Here is a 15,072-nt window from a genome sequence, read left to right as displayed (position 1 = left end):
TAATCCAACATTTCCGATGCTAAATATGTCAAATATTATAAATGCACAATTATATTTTTCTGAATGTTTAGCCATGTGAAAAAAAGTGAAAAATGTTATATAATTGAGGACTATATTATAGATAAACAAAGCACTGGCCATTTACACATAAATTATGCTTCAATGACATTTGCCTACCTTCTGAAAAATGATTTTGCAAATATGAAAACTGAGTAATAAGATGCTTATTAAATTTTCAGAAAACAAAGTTGGGAAGTATAACTGACATGAACAACAAAGTTATGATCCAAGGAGATATTTACAGGCTAGAATGTTGTACTGCACTTACTAAAGTGAAATTTTAAAAGTAAAAATTTTTTAAAAATCATACGCTTGGCTTCAAAAGATCAACTTCACAAGTACAATATCCATTAGATATGTCTAGAATGGTTAAATTAAAAAAAAAGATTTTGATCTTTCAATGGACTATAAGCTCAATATGAGGCAACAGTGGGATATGCAAGCCCCCCAAAATAATGTCAAGGACTAGGAAGACAATAGCTTAGTTCAGATCACAGCTAATGCTATATTCAATTCTGGGCAACATATTTTAGGAAACAGGAGGGCATTTAAGAATAAATTGGACAAAATCTAGAGAAGGGCAACCAGGATGGTGAAGAACCTTGAGATGCTGCCATATAAGGAATAAAAAAACTGGAGATACATAATCCAGAGAAAAGAAAACTTATGGGGCACGTTTTCAAGTAATTGTGGAGCTGTGGTGTTAAAGATTTAAACTTATTCTGCTAGGCCCCAGAAGGCAAAAAAATAAATAAATAAATAAATAAATAAACAAACAAACAAATAAATAAATAAATAAATAAATAAATAAATAAATAAATTGAAAAGAAATAATCACTGGAAGTTGCATAAAGGCAAACCTAGGCTTGATTTAAGGAAAAATTTCCTTATACTTAATCTATCTAAAAGTGCAATCAGCTGCACTGGAAGGCTCTTCCTTCACTAGAGGTCTTCATTCAGAAGCTGGATGACCTTTTATCAGTAATTATTATCAGGAAGGGACTCTTGTTTAGGAACGTGCTGGACTAGAAAACCTCTGAGGTCACTTCCAACTCAGAGATCCTATGATTTATCTCAAGCTCTCTACATATTATTGGCTAAAGAGCATAATTTAAAATTATTGCACCCACAAAAATTTTTTTGTCTAACTATATGGATTTGCACTGAAATGATGGCTTCTAGTTTATCATTAATAACAATCTGTAATAACAATCGGAACATGAGTTTTGACAAACCTTGATAGGAGAAATATGAAAATATTCATACAGGCTGACTTGTGTTATATCTGTTAATGAGTCTGTCTTAAATCCTTCTTCAAAATATTCAATATCCTTATGGAAAAGTTCAACCTAGGAAGATAGACAGACATTAAAAATACCTCCAATTCTCGAAGCAAAGATTACAAAAACACTATCAATTTGAAAAGTGAAAAATCTTATCAAATGTGTTAAATATTTTTCCACCTATGTATAATGTATTATGCTACATTAAGTGGTCACATGTATATACATATGTATATATATGTATATGTATATATGTGAATAGATGAGGTTTTAAGGCCGCAGGTTCCCCACCCCTGAAAACATATCCATACATATGCATGCATGTATGTATGTATATCAGGAAAAAACTTCAGAGAGCAAACGAGGCAAATGATGTATAACCTCTTAAATCTAGAAGTTTAATTTTAAAAGATGCTTTCACGTTGAATTGTCTCATTTATATTTCCAAAGTAACCCCATGAATCAGGCCTGCAGGGTATTACACCACAAAGAGACCATTTAGGAGTCGTTTTCTTAAGAAACACAATCAATCGGCACCAGAGGTACAACTGAACTACATGTATTTTTTCCTTGACACTGTCAAACACATTAAGAGGATCTCCCTGTTTCATTTGTTTCTTGAAAGCAACACTCAATGGTATAACAATACAATCATTTTTAAAAAAATAATTGTCGATACTGCAAACCCAAACTCATAGAAAATATAACTAACAAGGCACAATACTTCCAATGGTTAAGCAAAATATAAGATTTATTGTAACTAAGAATACATTATATTTCTGATTTTACCATTTGTTAAAAAAGAAGGGTCTATCTTTTCACTTGGCCTTGATATCCCTGAAGTCATTAAATCTTTGCATTTAAAACTAGTGAATAAGTGTTGTTTTCATAGCTGAACCTGTCAGATTCTTGTATGATTTAACATATTGAAGACAACTCTTGAATCTTCAAGGCTGCATTTTATCAGTTAAAAAAATAAACAGTACACGCACAGTGGGATATTAAATTTTCCAAGAAAATTCATCAAGCTATAATGATTATATACATTTGCACAGTATTTTAAGCTGCACAAAACATTTTTCCTCATAACTCCATCTCTTGAGTACAGGCCTTCTCTCTGGCTGTCCCCCATGCCCAAAATGCTCTCACTTCTCCACTGCCACTGCTGACCTCCTTGACTGCTTCTAAGTCCCAATTAAAAACCTACTTCCTACTGGAAGACTTTCTCAACCCCTCTTAATTATTTCGTACTTATCATGTCTTCCCCATTAGATTGCAAGCTTCTCCGTAAGACTGAGGGCAGGGACTGCTTTGTACCTCTTTTTGTATGCTTAGCACAGTGTCTGGCACATAGGAGGCACTCAATAAAAGTTTACTGAATTGAACTCTGTGAGGTAGGTGGTAAAGCCTCTTTTCTCAACCACACTTTGCAGATGAAGCAAGTGAGGCACAGAGAGTGTGTGTTATGTGTCAATCCAGGGCCTCCCACAGTCAGTTTCAGAAAATATGGAGTAAAACCCAGGTCCTCTGACTCCAAGGGTGGGACTTTCTATTATGACAATAAAGATGAAAACTAATACACATAATTAGAAAATCATCCTGGAAAGTATGTTTATTGTAGTCGATTCCATGAAGATTGTCTTTTATGCACTCCACAAGGCAGTTCAATTTTAACAATAAGAAACTCGGGGTAGGTAGCTGCTGCTATCTCCTATGGTAACTTTTATTTTATTTTTGTGGTAGAAGCAACTTTTCTTCTCCAAACATATTGGTGTATTTAAAATTCCATATTCTCCACCACAGATTTCTTTATGTCTTCAGGCTATTTGGCTTTGTCTTAATCTTTTCAAGTGCCACAGCTACTTTCTCATGTAGAACACCCTGAATACTTACGATATAGAATCCAAATGTGCTGATTTTAGTATTGTCAACCATGAAAATAGTATATATAAAAATATATTTCTTGTGTTGGCAGTCTTCCTTTCTCTTAGCTAGATCTCAGTAAGATCTCTCCAGGCTTGTATTTTTCCTTCTCAGCTTTTTGATAATTTGTGAGGTGATACTGCTCAGAATTATCTTTCTCTATTGTTTACTGTCCATTTTTCTTCAATAAAACATAAGCTGCTTGAGGGCAGGAACTGTTTTGTTTTTGTCTTTGTATCCCCAATATCAAACACAACCTGAGTCATAAATGGTACACAAAAATGACTGTTGATAGATTCTCTTGCCAATAAGTTGGTATTATAAATTAGTGATGACATAATCCCTTGGCTTTTATGAATCTCTTCTTAGTAAGGAGATTAAGTATATGCAACTAGAAACCGTGTCTCAGCTTCTTTCTAACATTCTTGTTTTGGTGATTTTTGTATCTATTGCATTTATTAAAAAAACATGAGAGACCAGGGTCTCTAATTTGTCTAAACATCAGCTTTAAGTGTTGACCATTTGACTCAACAAGCAGTGGTAGAGCATGTTGTCTTCTCATCTTTATGCCTTCGGGTTTAATCTTTATTTCTAACAAGTCTATCCTCTCTACACAAATAGCTAATTCCAAAATGGCCCACTAAGTCTATCAACACACATATTCGATCACAAGACAACCAAATTTCAATTTTTTATCATGTTGTTTAGTACCAACCATATTTAATATACTTAAAAGACTTTTTGAAGAAAATATTTATAATATACAGGCATGAGATCTTTGTTGTCTTACATTTTGTAATTTCAAATCATGTTTTCCATCAAAGTTTTAGGTATATTCGTCTAATGCTGATTTTGCTCTACAGGGACATGTTAAATTACTTTGGAGGGTCTTGTTAACTTTAAGTTCTGAAACAAGCACTGTAAGCAATATAAGGTAAGGTGATCAAGTGTTCCCAGGAATGAGACTGCTTATTACTTGGGGCTTGCAATTAAACTCTTCCAACTTCTTTACTGTTTTCTACAGGACGAAGCTGAGACTTATCCATTTAGCAAAAACTTCTTTATGCCTTTTGGTTTTACTCCTGTTGAAATCATCTCTCCCAATTTTCCCATAACATGTTCTTATTCCATCCTCTCAGATGAGGACCTCACTTTACATCTCATCAAAAAACCTGAAGTCTTGCAACAAGAGCTCCCTTCCCCCAATCCCCACCCCCTTCATCTCCTCTAATGCTTATTTTAGGTGTGTTTATTTGCTGGCTTTCTAATTTTTAAATGCATATTTAGCTTTTTAACCCTCTCTTTTTCTATTTTGTTAATATAATACGATTTTTCCTCTGAGAACTGCTTTATCTACACATACTAGAATTTCTGGTATGTCATTTCATCAATGTAGTTTTCTTTTACATAATTATTGTCTTACAATTAGAATAATTTCTTTTATGATTTGTTCTTTGACCCGCTCATTATTGAGATTTCATGTTAAATCTTCATTTAGGTCTACCTCATTTGTTTGTAGTTCTGGAATCAAAGACTTTTTTATTGCATTGTAGTCTGACGTTATTTACTACTTCTGGTTTTGGTTTTGTTTTGTTTTTTTTTTTTCTGCATTTGTTTCTAATATCTCTGTGCCCTAACAGTCAATTTTAAAAAAAATTCCACATGACAGTGAGATACTCTAATACCTGCCCCTCCCTGTCCCTGATTATGCTGTAAAATGTGTCTTTATACCTTCCTCCTCGTTATCTTCTGGCCACATTTACCTCAGAAGCTATTCTTGTGTCCTTGTCCTCTCATTTCCATTGGTGCTGGTTGCCCCCAAGAATTCCAACTCTCTCCTCTCCTCCCAAGCCAGGACAAATAATCTTCACAAGTAACAAATCCCCTAAGACCAAAACAAGACCTCTCTTTTTCTCTTTCCAAACCTTCCTCCCTCCTCTTTAACTACTCCCCTGCAGGTTCTTTTCCTCCTGAGAGATCACAGGATCTTCACCTTCACCGTTAGCTTTCAACTTGATTTAGACACTTCACATACTCCTTCTATCCTCCTTCCCATCATTCTTCCATACACCATCCAATTTTGTAAGAGTCACCCAAGAAACATAGATTCACTTGTAGATGTTATGTCTTGAGGTTCTATCCATAATGCCCCAGGCCTACCACTCCACTGTTACCTCTACTTGACTTCCATATTCACCTCTGTCTCCTTGGGTCCATGTAGAAATTAGTCTCTTACTGGTCTCTCTTGCTATTCTGTCCTTGGCTTCTGCATTTGTTCATTCGTTCTGCATTTTTGTTGTCTGGTGTGTTAGAGAAGTAAGTAATTTCTTCAGGTCTGGTTTTCTTCCCAAAAATGTTTCGATCTCCCTTTTATTGCTTAACATTTATGTTTTTTTATTATTATTATTTAGAGTTAAGGTCGGATTTGCATAGTAGGTCACCCTGGCCTTTTATGCTATGCTCCACTGATATTTGGAATACATTATTACATCTCTTCCTATAATTTCTGGAGGGTACAGAATAATCTTATGTTATTCGAATTTCCTATCCTTTGTATTTGAAGGTCTTTTCATGGGTAGGTTGCAGAATTTGGTGTTTCTGAATTGAATTGTTAAATTTAGTCACTATATATCTTGGAGTTTGTAGACTTGGAATTTTTTTCCCAGGTGATCTTTGCTTTCTTTCAATTGGTATTTCATTTTCCAAGGTCAGAAGTTCTGAGCAGCTTTCTTGCATTATTTATCACATTATGGTGTTCGGGTATTTGACTTGTGTTCTTCTGCAAGACCTTTGATCCTTAAGTTGTCTCTGTGTATCTTATGATCTTTAAGATCATTATGATTTGCTTTAAGAAAAAACATGCTTTCTTTTAATATTATTGCTTTTCTTCATCTAGACTGTCCTTTCACAAATGTTACTTACATTCTCAATCAATTATCCTTTATTTCTTTGGTGAGACTTGCCATTACGGATACAAATTTTTCTACTGCAAATTATTTTTGCTCTACAGGTAACAAATTTTGCTTCATACTCCTCAATTCTCTTTTAAACTGCTCAGGAACAGGGTGTTGCTTTTCAATGTTCTCTTTAAATTCCAGAGGTTCTTCTGTCCCATCAAGTATTGAATCATTTTCCTTTGTTTTACAGTAGTTATTCTTACAGGTCTGATCTAGCTCTGGAGGCCATATTTCCTTCTGCTGTCAATGTTTTCCCAGTTCATTTACCTGCTTATGCTCAAGGACTTTGATTTTGATTTCATTTGTTTTGTTTCCCCTTATTTTTCCCCTATTACTCATTTTTTAACTCCATCCCCTCTAACACTGGTTTCCCTGGGACTAGATCTCAAAGTGTTTCAACCGCTTCCCACAATGGGTAATTTATAGTTTATCTGCCTAGGTCTTGGTCCCAAGTGACTTTTACAGGGACCGAATTGACCCCAGCTGGATGCTATGCTTTTTCCCTCAGGTTTAGTAAAGTGAATCACAGCCCCATACATATAATGTCCTGCCCTGACAGTTCAGAGCACTGCCACACTGGTGTTATTGCAGCTGGGGTTGATTTCTATGTAGAATTTGAATTTCCAAGGCTCAAGGAAGAGGGGATGAAGGTGAGAGGTTGCATTTTGTTGCAAGCCTATGGGTCAGGTCAGCCAGTGCAGCCTCACTGCCAAAAGCATAATGGAGGAGAGGATCTCCTACAGAGATCTACAGCACCGGCTACCAATTTCTATGGATTTAATTATCTATATCAGTGTTTCCTAGACCTATAGGCCTGGATCTAGCCTCTCTGTGAGCTACAGTCCTGTACCAGGAACAGCCTACTGACCATCTTGAAAAAGATGTCTCATCTATGAAAGACACGTCAAATTCATCTGATTTTTCTCTCTAAAATCTCCCCTAATACCAAATTCCCTATTACTATTAATGGCACCAGGATCTTCTCAGCCACCCAAGATCATAAAGTTGGTGTTATCCTCCAAGTGTCATTCTCACTCACCCCCCAAATCAAATTGTTGTCAAATTTCCTCTATTTTTACCTTCACAATATCTCATATACGTATGTTCCCTTCCGTCTACTCACGTAGCCACCACCCTAGTTCAAGTTCTCATCCCCTCTTGTCTCAACTATTGCAAAAGCCTTCTGGATGGTCTCCCTTTCGCAATCTCTACCTACTGAAGTCCACACTACAGTCTCCTGCCAATGTGATTTTTCTAAAGTATAAGCCTGACTACGTCATACACTCCTAATCAATAAAATCTAGTGATTCCCTATTTCCTCCAAGATCAAGTATAGTCTTTGTGAAACTTCACGACCTGGCCTCTTCCCAAATATCCAAGTTTTTAAAAATTGCCCACTGATGATTATTTTGATTTCATAAGGACCCTTTCCCTACCTGTCCCCAAGAACATCTTGACCTTTTGCTTCTCATTCTCAATGGCCTGTGGTTCCATTTCCCATCCAGCACTCTGAGGGAACTGAGGGTCAGACTGTGTCTCCACCCTTTGTGGGTATCTACTATATTCCTATGCAAAATGTACAAGTGTCCAGACTACATTCTACATTGATAGCCTGTGAGTCTGGTTTCCAGAAAAGGTCTGATCTTGCCCATCTCAGGTGGGGTCTATATGTCCCTGAGTTCTCATTTCTGGGGCACAGGGGCAGTTCCTTGACATTCACAGTTATATTGCCTCCCCACCATAGGGATTGTGATTTTGGTATACCAGGGAACACTTTCATTCTCAGCATCTCAAGGGTCTCTGGAATTAAATTTTCTGGATGTTACCAGAGAAATAGTTCTAAAATGGGGCTCAAGGCCAGCAGGAAGCTAGGGCAAAAGACACCAGAGTCCCCAGTTACGTTAAGAGAGTCTTCCAAAGGCTGCAGTCACCATGGAGGAGCTAGAGTAGGAGTTGTTACTGTGCAAACTGAGGAGGGAAAAAATGGGAAAACATTCTTCTCAGATAGGAATTGCTTCCAAAGATGGTCTTGATCCTCCCCCAGGTATTCAATGGTGCTCTGGGACTGAATTCTTTGGGGAGGGGAGTTTGGCAGGTTGGGTGCTTGTGGGATCTCACAGAAGTGGCCTAAGTTCACACAGATTTATCTAACTGCCTGTTCTTGTTGGGGAAGTATTAAAACAGAACTATACTACTCTTTCTAATCTGTTTATACTTGACTCTTCTCCACATACTCTAGATCTAGCTACACCGGGCTTCCTGCTGTTCCTTATACACAACACTCCCTCTCTGATATCTGCAGTTTTGCCCTGGTTGCCCCCATGGTTGGATGCTTTCTCTCCTTATCTCTGCTCTTTCATTTACCTTGCTTCCGGTAAGAAACAGCCCAAGTCGCATCTTCTGCAGGAAGGGCTTTTCTGGTCCCCCTCTCCCAAATGCCAGTGCCTTCCCTTTACAGATTAACTTCAATCTTCTCTCTCTATATTTATGTACATAATTATCTACATGCCTCCATTAGGGCTCAAATCAGGAATCCCTGAGGGAGGATTTTTTTCCCTTGCTTTGAATCTCTAGTACTCAATACAGTGCCTGGCACATAGTAAGCACTAAATAAATGCTTATTGACTAATGGAGAATACCAAAAAGAACAGAATTAATTTGCTCTAATGGTCTATCGTATTAATCAATAACAGGGGTAGCTAGGTGGCACAGCGGACAAAGGACCAGGCCTGGAGTCAAGGAGGCCAGAGTTTAAAACCAGCTTCATTCACTTACTGGCTGTGTGACTGGGCAAGTCACTTAACCCAGTTTGCCTCATTTTTCTCATCTGTAAAATGAGCTGGAGAGGAAAATGGCAATTAAACTCCAAATGGAGTCACAAAGATCAGATATGACTGAAAAAATGAACAACAACAAATAGTCTGTCAGCTCAGGGGGAGTCGGAGGATGCCAGCAATAACTGAAATTTATAAGTACTTTACAGTTTGCCTTGCACATAACATAACATGGCTCATAGGAGGTTCACCACAATCCAGATGGGTTAGTGCTATACATACTGTTATTTTCATTTCATATAGAAGGAAACTGAGGCTTAGAATGGCTAAGTGACTTGACAATGGTCACGTAATTAGCTAGAAAAGAGACAGTATAGTACAATGGAAATATTAGATTTGGAATCTTAACCTCTATGTGATATTGTTCACAATCTCTCTGAGCCCACATTTCTAATTTCATAATCTGAGGGGACTGCACTGACCTCCAAGATGTCTTCATACTCTAAACCCATGATCTTATGAACCCAAGTGCTGGATTTGAATTCAGTTCTTCCTGACTCTAATACCAGCACTCTCTCCAATTCGGATAAAGAACACACAGGAAGAAAACCAAAAATAAGTATTGGAGATGGTCTAAATTTTTGAGAATTAGGGTATTCTCTACCCCTTTTATGCCAATTTGCCACAATCAGCATAAAGGCAGAAGGGAGCAAAACTGAATCAAGTCCTATTTTGTATTTTTGTCTATTTTGGGAGCGATAGGTGCCAAAAAAATTATTGCCTGGTGGCCAACCTTCTGTGGATGTTCTGATTATGGCTGAGCTTCAGAAAGCACAATTAGTTTCATTAAGCCTCTACTTGAAGCTTTTCTGTCCTAAACTGTGGTGCCCATGCTCCATAAAACCTCTCAGGAACCCAAGATCACACCCATACCATGATGAGGCATAGAGTAGGATTTCTGTGCAGCAAATTAAATTACCACCCCTTCATCCCCACTCCAAGAAAAAAAAAATTCTACAGAAGTAAGCTTTTTTAAAAACGTCCCTCTGATCATGATTAAAATATTCTTTTAGTATGGGTACAAAAATTTCCCTACCATAATACTCCGTAACAAAAATGTTTTCTATGGGCCCTATGTAGGTAATCATTCTTCAAAATAAAAGTGTGTTGCCTGGATCATAGTGGCAAAAAACAAAGAGAGTCACAGATTACCCAAAAAGAAGTTGTTTTTTAAGATAATACATGAAAAGGGCTTTGCAAATATTAAAGCACTATATAAATATCAGCTACTGTTTATCTGCCAAAAAACAGCTATAACTTTGAATCTCTTTTTAATTCTTTCCACCTTAAGTACCCAAGGAACTATCTAAGAAAAATTTTCCTAAACTCTCAAAGTCCTCAATAATCCACAAAAACATAATAATATCCAAAAGGGCCAAGAAAAAAAAAAGCATTGTACCTCCATAATATTACATTCCATGCTCCCTTCTGGGTTTGAAACACTTCCCTTTATTTGCTAATTAACTAAAATGAGAATGAGGTTATTTCTGTCATATCACCAGCCACTATAACAAGAAAACATGATTCCTACCAATGTATACATTGTTATTATATAGCATAACTTTTTAAAAAAAGACTGTCTGAATAAGGTATTTAATTACTTTTCCTTCTAATTTCTCGCTCAATTTTAATAACTTTTCATACCTCATGTTTTTCAGTCACCTCAGCTGCTGCCACGAGATCTGCCAGAGCATAAAGAAATCCAAGATCTAATCTGAGGTCCATTTCTTGTATCAACACTTTAAAATACCTATATGAGACAGCAGAAAGTTTTTAAAGAACACCAATTTAGTGCAACAAGAGTAGCACTTTTAAAACAAAGGAACTCTCAACAAATTAATTAAAAGTATGATGATAATTACTAGAATTAGCACTTATATATCCACTTAAAATTTTTTCCAAGTGCTTTCCTCACATCAACACTATTGAATAATGCAATGGTTGTTTTGCACACCAGGAAACTGAAGCTCAGAAAGATCAAATGTTTTGCCCATAGTCACATCGTCATCATCACAATCAGCATCTATACAGTGCTTTGAGGCTACCAAAGCATTTTACAAACATCACATTCTATCCTCACAACATCCTTAGGAGTGAGGCAATATCATGCCCATTTTATTACTGAGGAAAATTTAGGCAAAAACCCTGAATTGGCTGACTTAGGGTCACACAGCTCCTAAGTATCTGAGGCCACATTCGAATTCAGGTCTTCCTGACTCCAGGCCCACTTCTCTTCCCACTGTACCAGCAGCTGCCTCTTGTTGCTAAGAAGCAGTGGTACCCAAGGCCTGAATCTGTGTTTTGATACTGAGCCCAGGGCTCCTTCTACGATACTAGGTTGTTCCCTTTTTGTTCTGCTTTTAATGTAATTTTTCCACATGGGGAATTTACAAAAATCAGTTAGGCTTTGAGGCAGCAGATGAAGATGGCTGACAGTGGTTGAACAGAATGTCAACTGGCTGTATGTGTTCCCTTTCCGGGCAAAGTGAAGCCTTCCTAATCCTGTTACATCACTTCTGGATGGTAAAAGATCACTCTACAACAGCAGTTCTCAAAGTGTGGGGAGAAGACTCCAAGAGCCTTGTGGATGATCCAGGAGGTCAAAACTGTGTTTGTAATAATATTAAGATGTTATTTGCTTTTTGTACTTTCATTCTCTCATCAGTGTATGGTCAAGTTTTTCCCAGGGTATATGATCTGTAAATTAAAGATTTCACTGCAAATATGAACACTGAATTAATCTATCATCTGGAGAATTGTTCTTTGCCCTACCCCTGAACTTGATGTTTGCTTGTATTTGTCCAATATCAGCACCAAATAATTATTAAAGAAGATCTTTAATATGTAATGGGTTTATTATTATTTTTAAATGAATAAATACTTTCAAAATATCTAAGTTCTAATTTCTAAAACAGTGAATATCAATAGATATAATTCACATAAACAAAAACTCTTTGGGAACCTCAATGAATTTTAAAAGTATAAAGGGGTCCCAAGACCAAAGAATTTCAGAAACTGGGAGTCGCAAGGATCTGGGCTGGAAACCTTCCTGGGATGCTTACTGGCTATGTGACTGGAGAAGTCACATAAAGTTATCCATAAAAGAAGGATAATAAGAGCTGTGAGGATCAATTAAGAAAATGTCTATTAAGCGCTTTGATAATCTTCAAGGGCCAGAGCCCGGCTGCCAACAATAATTCATGGTTGGCCAGATGGGAACTGAAGGGGTTAAGGAGAGAGGCCTGAAAGACAGGAGGCAAGGTTGGCAAAGAGGTCTCTGCTGCCCACTTGGGGATTTACAAACCCATCATCTGCCTCAGGAGCAGGAGCAGTGAGAATTTTGGCTAAGGCAAGAATGAGGTAGAAATTACACAGCCCCGGAGGCCAATGGCGTTGTCACCTTGCTGATCATATAATTATTGGGGGACAGTATTAACACAGGGTCTGCAAGTCAAGTTGGGAATAAAAAAAAGGTGAAACGTCAGGCTGAGTCGCTGAATATCTACTCAACAGCAGTCTAGGCACCAGGAATAAGAAACAAATGATGAGAGGAACAGGAACTGCCTAGTAAGGAATCAATCAAGAAAGCGAAGAACCAGCGTTTGCTAAGCCGGAGATTAAGCAAAAATAAGATATTCTTGTCCTCGAGGAACTCACATCCCATTAGGGGAGACAACACATTAACAAACAAATAAATACGAAGTACATTTTTGAGGGAGCAGGAGGGAGGGAAGGGCACTAGCAGCTGGAGGAATAAGGAAAGATTTCATATAACAGGATAAGCTTGAACAAAATTTTGGATGGCATTCTAGGCAGGAAGAAAGCCAGGAAAAGGCATGGAGAAAGGAGATTAGAGGGTTATATGTGAGGGATTAGCAAGAAAGTCAATAAGGACTGAACAAAAAGTAAGGGAAGAAGACTAATATGTAATGCATAATAAAGTTAGAAACGTTAGTTGAGGCCATCTTATGAAGGTCTTTAAAAGCTAAAGAGAGATACTTGTATTTAATCAAATGAAGAACTTTCCTGAGAAAGGGAATGACCCGGTCAGACATATACTTAAAGAAAATCACTTGGACAGCTATAAAAGACGAACTGAAGAAGCCACTGCAATGGCCCAGGAGAGAGGAGCTGACGGCCTGAATCAGGATGGTGTCCATGTGAGTAAAGAGAAGGGAAAGAATCTGATAGATGGTGTGGATATACAACTACCTGGGAATGCGGAATGAAGGGGAATGAGGGGTCACAAACAATGGTGAGGCTGTGAATCCAGGTGATTGAAAAGGACAGCAGCCAATCACGGCAGCACGCTCGAGGACTGCTGCTGTGCATCATTTCAAGGGTCTAATCGCATAGTAAAATACACTCTCTATTTATTCAGCAATAAACTAAAGCACTGTTCAATAAAGTAAAGCACAGCATTCATAACAATATCATTAAGCAAAACACATCATCTAGTGTGTGTGTGTGTGTATGTGTGTGTGTGTGTGTGTGTGCAAAATTGATAACACTCAGTATATCATATGACGCATAGCATACATAATTGCATTCAGCAGCATTCCCCAAAATACTTGTTTATACAATCAGGGGGTCCCAGGCCAGGGTCTTCCCCAGCACAAAACATCCTTAAGGGCTAGCAGAAAATACCACACCATCGACCCCTAGGTCACAGTAAGAACCATCTTCTTAAATCAATACCAAGCACCCAAGTAAAGTCCTCTTTCATCCTGATTCCAGGTTGACTTCCAACTCCTATGGCTATTCCTCTGTGGGCTGACTGCTCCCGACTCTAGGCAGCTCTCCTATCCTGCTCCAGGTCTCAGCTCACAGGCACTGCTCCACTCCAAGCTCTTTCTGCTCCTGCCTGACAGCAGGCTCCAGGGGCTCCTGCCCACAGCTTCTGCCTCTAGGGAAACAAAGCTTAACAGGGCGACAATACCAGAGCCACCATCTCAACTGACCTCCAAAGTCCAAAGGCTCTGTGGTAACAGCTCAGCTCACTTTAACCGCTCTCAAGAGGGGCTTAAGCTAAGCCTCCTTTCCATGGGCAGGTTTCTGCCCTACGGCTCTATTTGCTTTTATAGCTCGGAAACTCCTTCAGCAGATCTCTACAGTCAAAGGTCTTTTCTCCAGTCTCAAAGATCTCCTCCATGCTCCCAGGGGTCTCCTCTCAGCTCAAAGCTCATTCTTCTTCTTTGTCTCTTCTCTTCATTCTCTTCTCCACACTGGCTCTCTCAATGTCTGCTTTCTCTCAACACTGGCTCTCTTTATATACAGTTCTAGTTGGCATCTGATTGGCTGAAGCTCACTCCACATATCTGATTGGCTACAGCGCACATACAAGTTTCTGACTGAGTAGAACTCAATTCAGCAAAAAATCCTGATTTTCTTGCCATTACATCTTGATAGAAATAGACCAGTTCAGGGAGAGGGAAATGTATTAGTTTTAGACATCAGGAAGTTAGCTGCAAGTGTCAAAGGACATTTTCTTTGTCTTAGGATTTATGCCAGGAGAAAAGTACACCAAGTGTCTTTTGGTGAATCGTATTGCTGGGTTCTCTCATCCCAAGCAAAATTTAAAATAATAAAAGACTGATAGAGGTGGTCACACTTAGAGGAAGATAAAGTCCATGATAAAAAAACTGTAAGAAAAAGGTGTTTCACAAATATGGTGGGTTACACTGCTAGTGGAACTGCAAAATCAGGCAACTATTTTGGAAACAGTGATCTCACTATTTGGCAAATACCCTAGGAGGACAAATATACTAAGTCCCATATATGCTAAAATATTCACAATATACTTTTTGTCGTAGCAAAAAACTAGAAACAAATTAGGTGCCCATTGATAGGTAGCATGATTTTAATGGAATATTGTACATTGTAAGGAACGACATATGAAGAATTCAAAGAAATGTCGAAAGAGTGGTACAAACTGACCCACACTAAGGAAAACAGGGAAACACAAAGGTACAACGAATATAATGATGCAATAGAAAATAGAAAATGAGACATTCA

The 15,072-nt window shown here is 37.9% G+C and overlaps 1 protein-coding gene across 1 annotated transcript in view; it reads right to left on the bottom strand.

Annotated features, from left to right (window-relative positions):
- Positions 1–15,072, bottom strand: part of VPS13A (vacuolar protein sorting 13 homolog A) — a 349,059-nt gene that overhangs the window by 47,755 nt on the left and 286,232 nt on the right. Inside the window, exons 59-60 of the mRNA XM_036739209.1 lie at positions 10,702–10,807; positions 1,296–1,409 (exon numbers count right to left, since the gene is read on the bottom strand). Coding sequence (XP_036595104.1) covers positions 1,296–1,409; positions 10,702–10,807 — 220 coding nt within the window. The remainder of the gene's footprint in view (positions 1–1,295; positions 1,410–10,701; positions 10,808–15,072) is intronic.

This window comes from Trichosurus vulpecula, chromosome 9, assembly GCF_011100635.1.
Source record: "Trichosurus vulpecula isolate mTriVul1 chromosome 9, mTriVul1.pri, whole genome shotgun sequence".
Lineage (NCBI taxonomy): Eukaryota > Metazoa > Chordata > Mammalia > Diprotodontia > Phalangeridae > Trichosurus > Trichosurus vulpecula.
The sequence above is the reverse complement of the archived record's forward strand: the minus strand, read 5'-3'. Positions and strand labels throughout refer to the sequence as shown.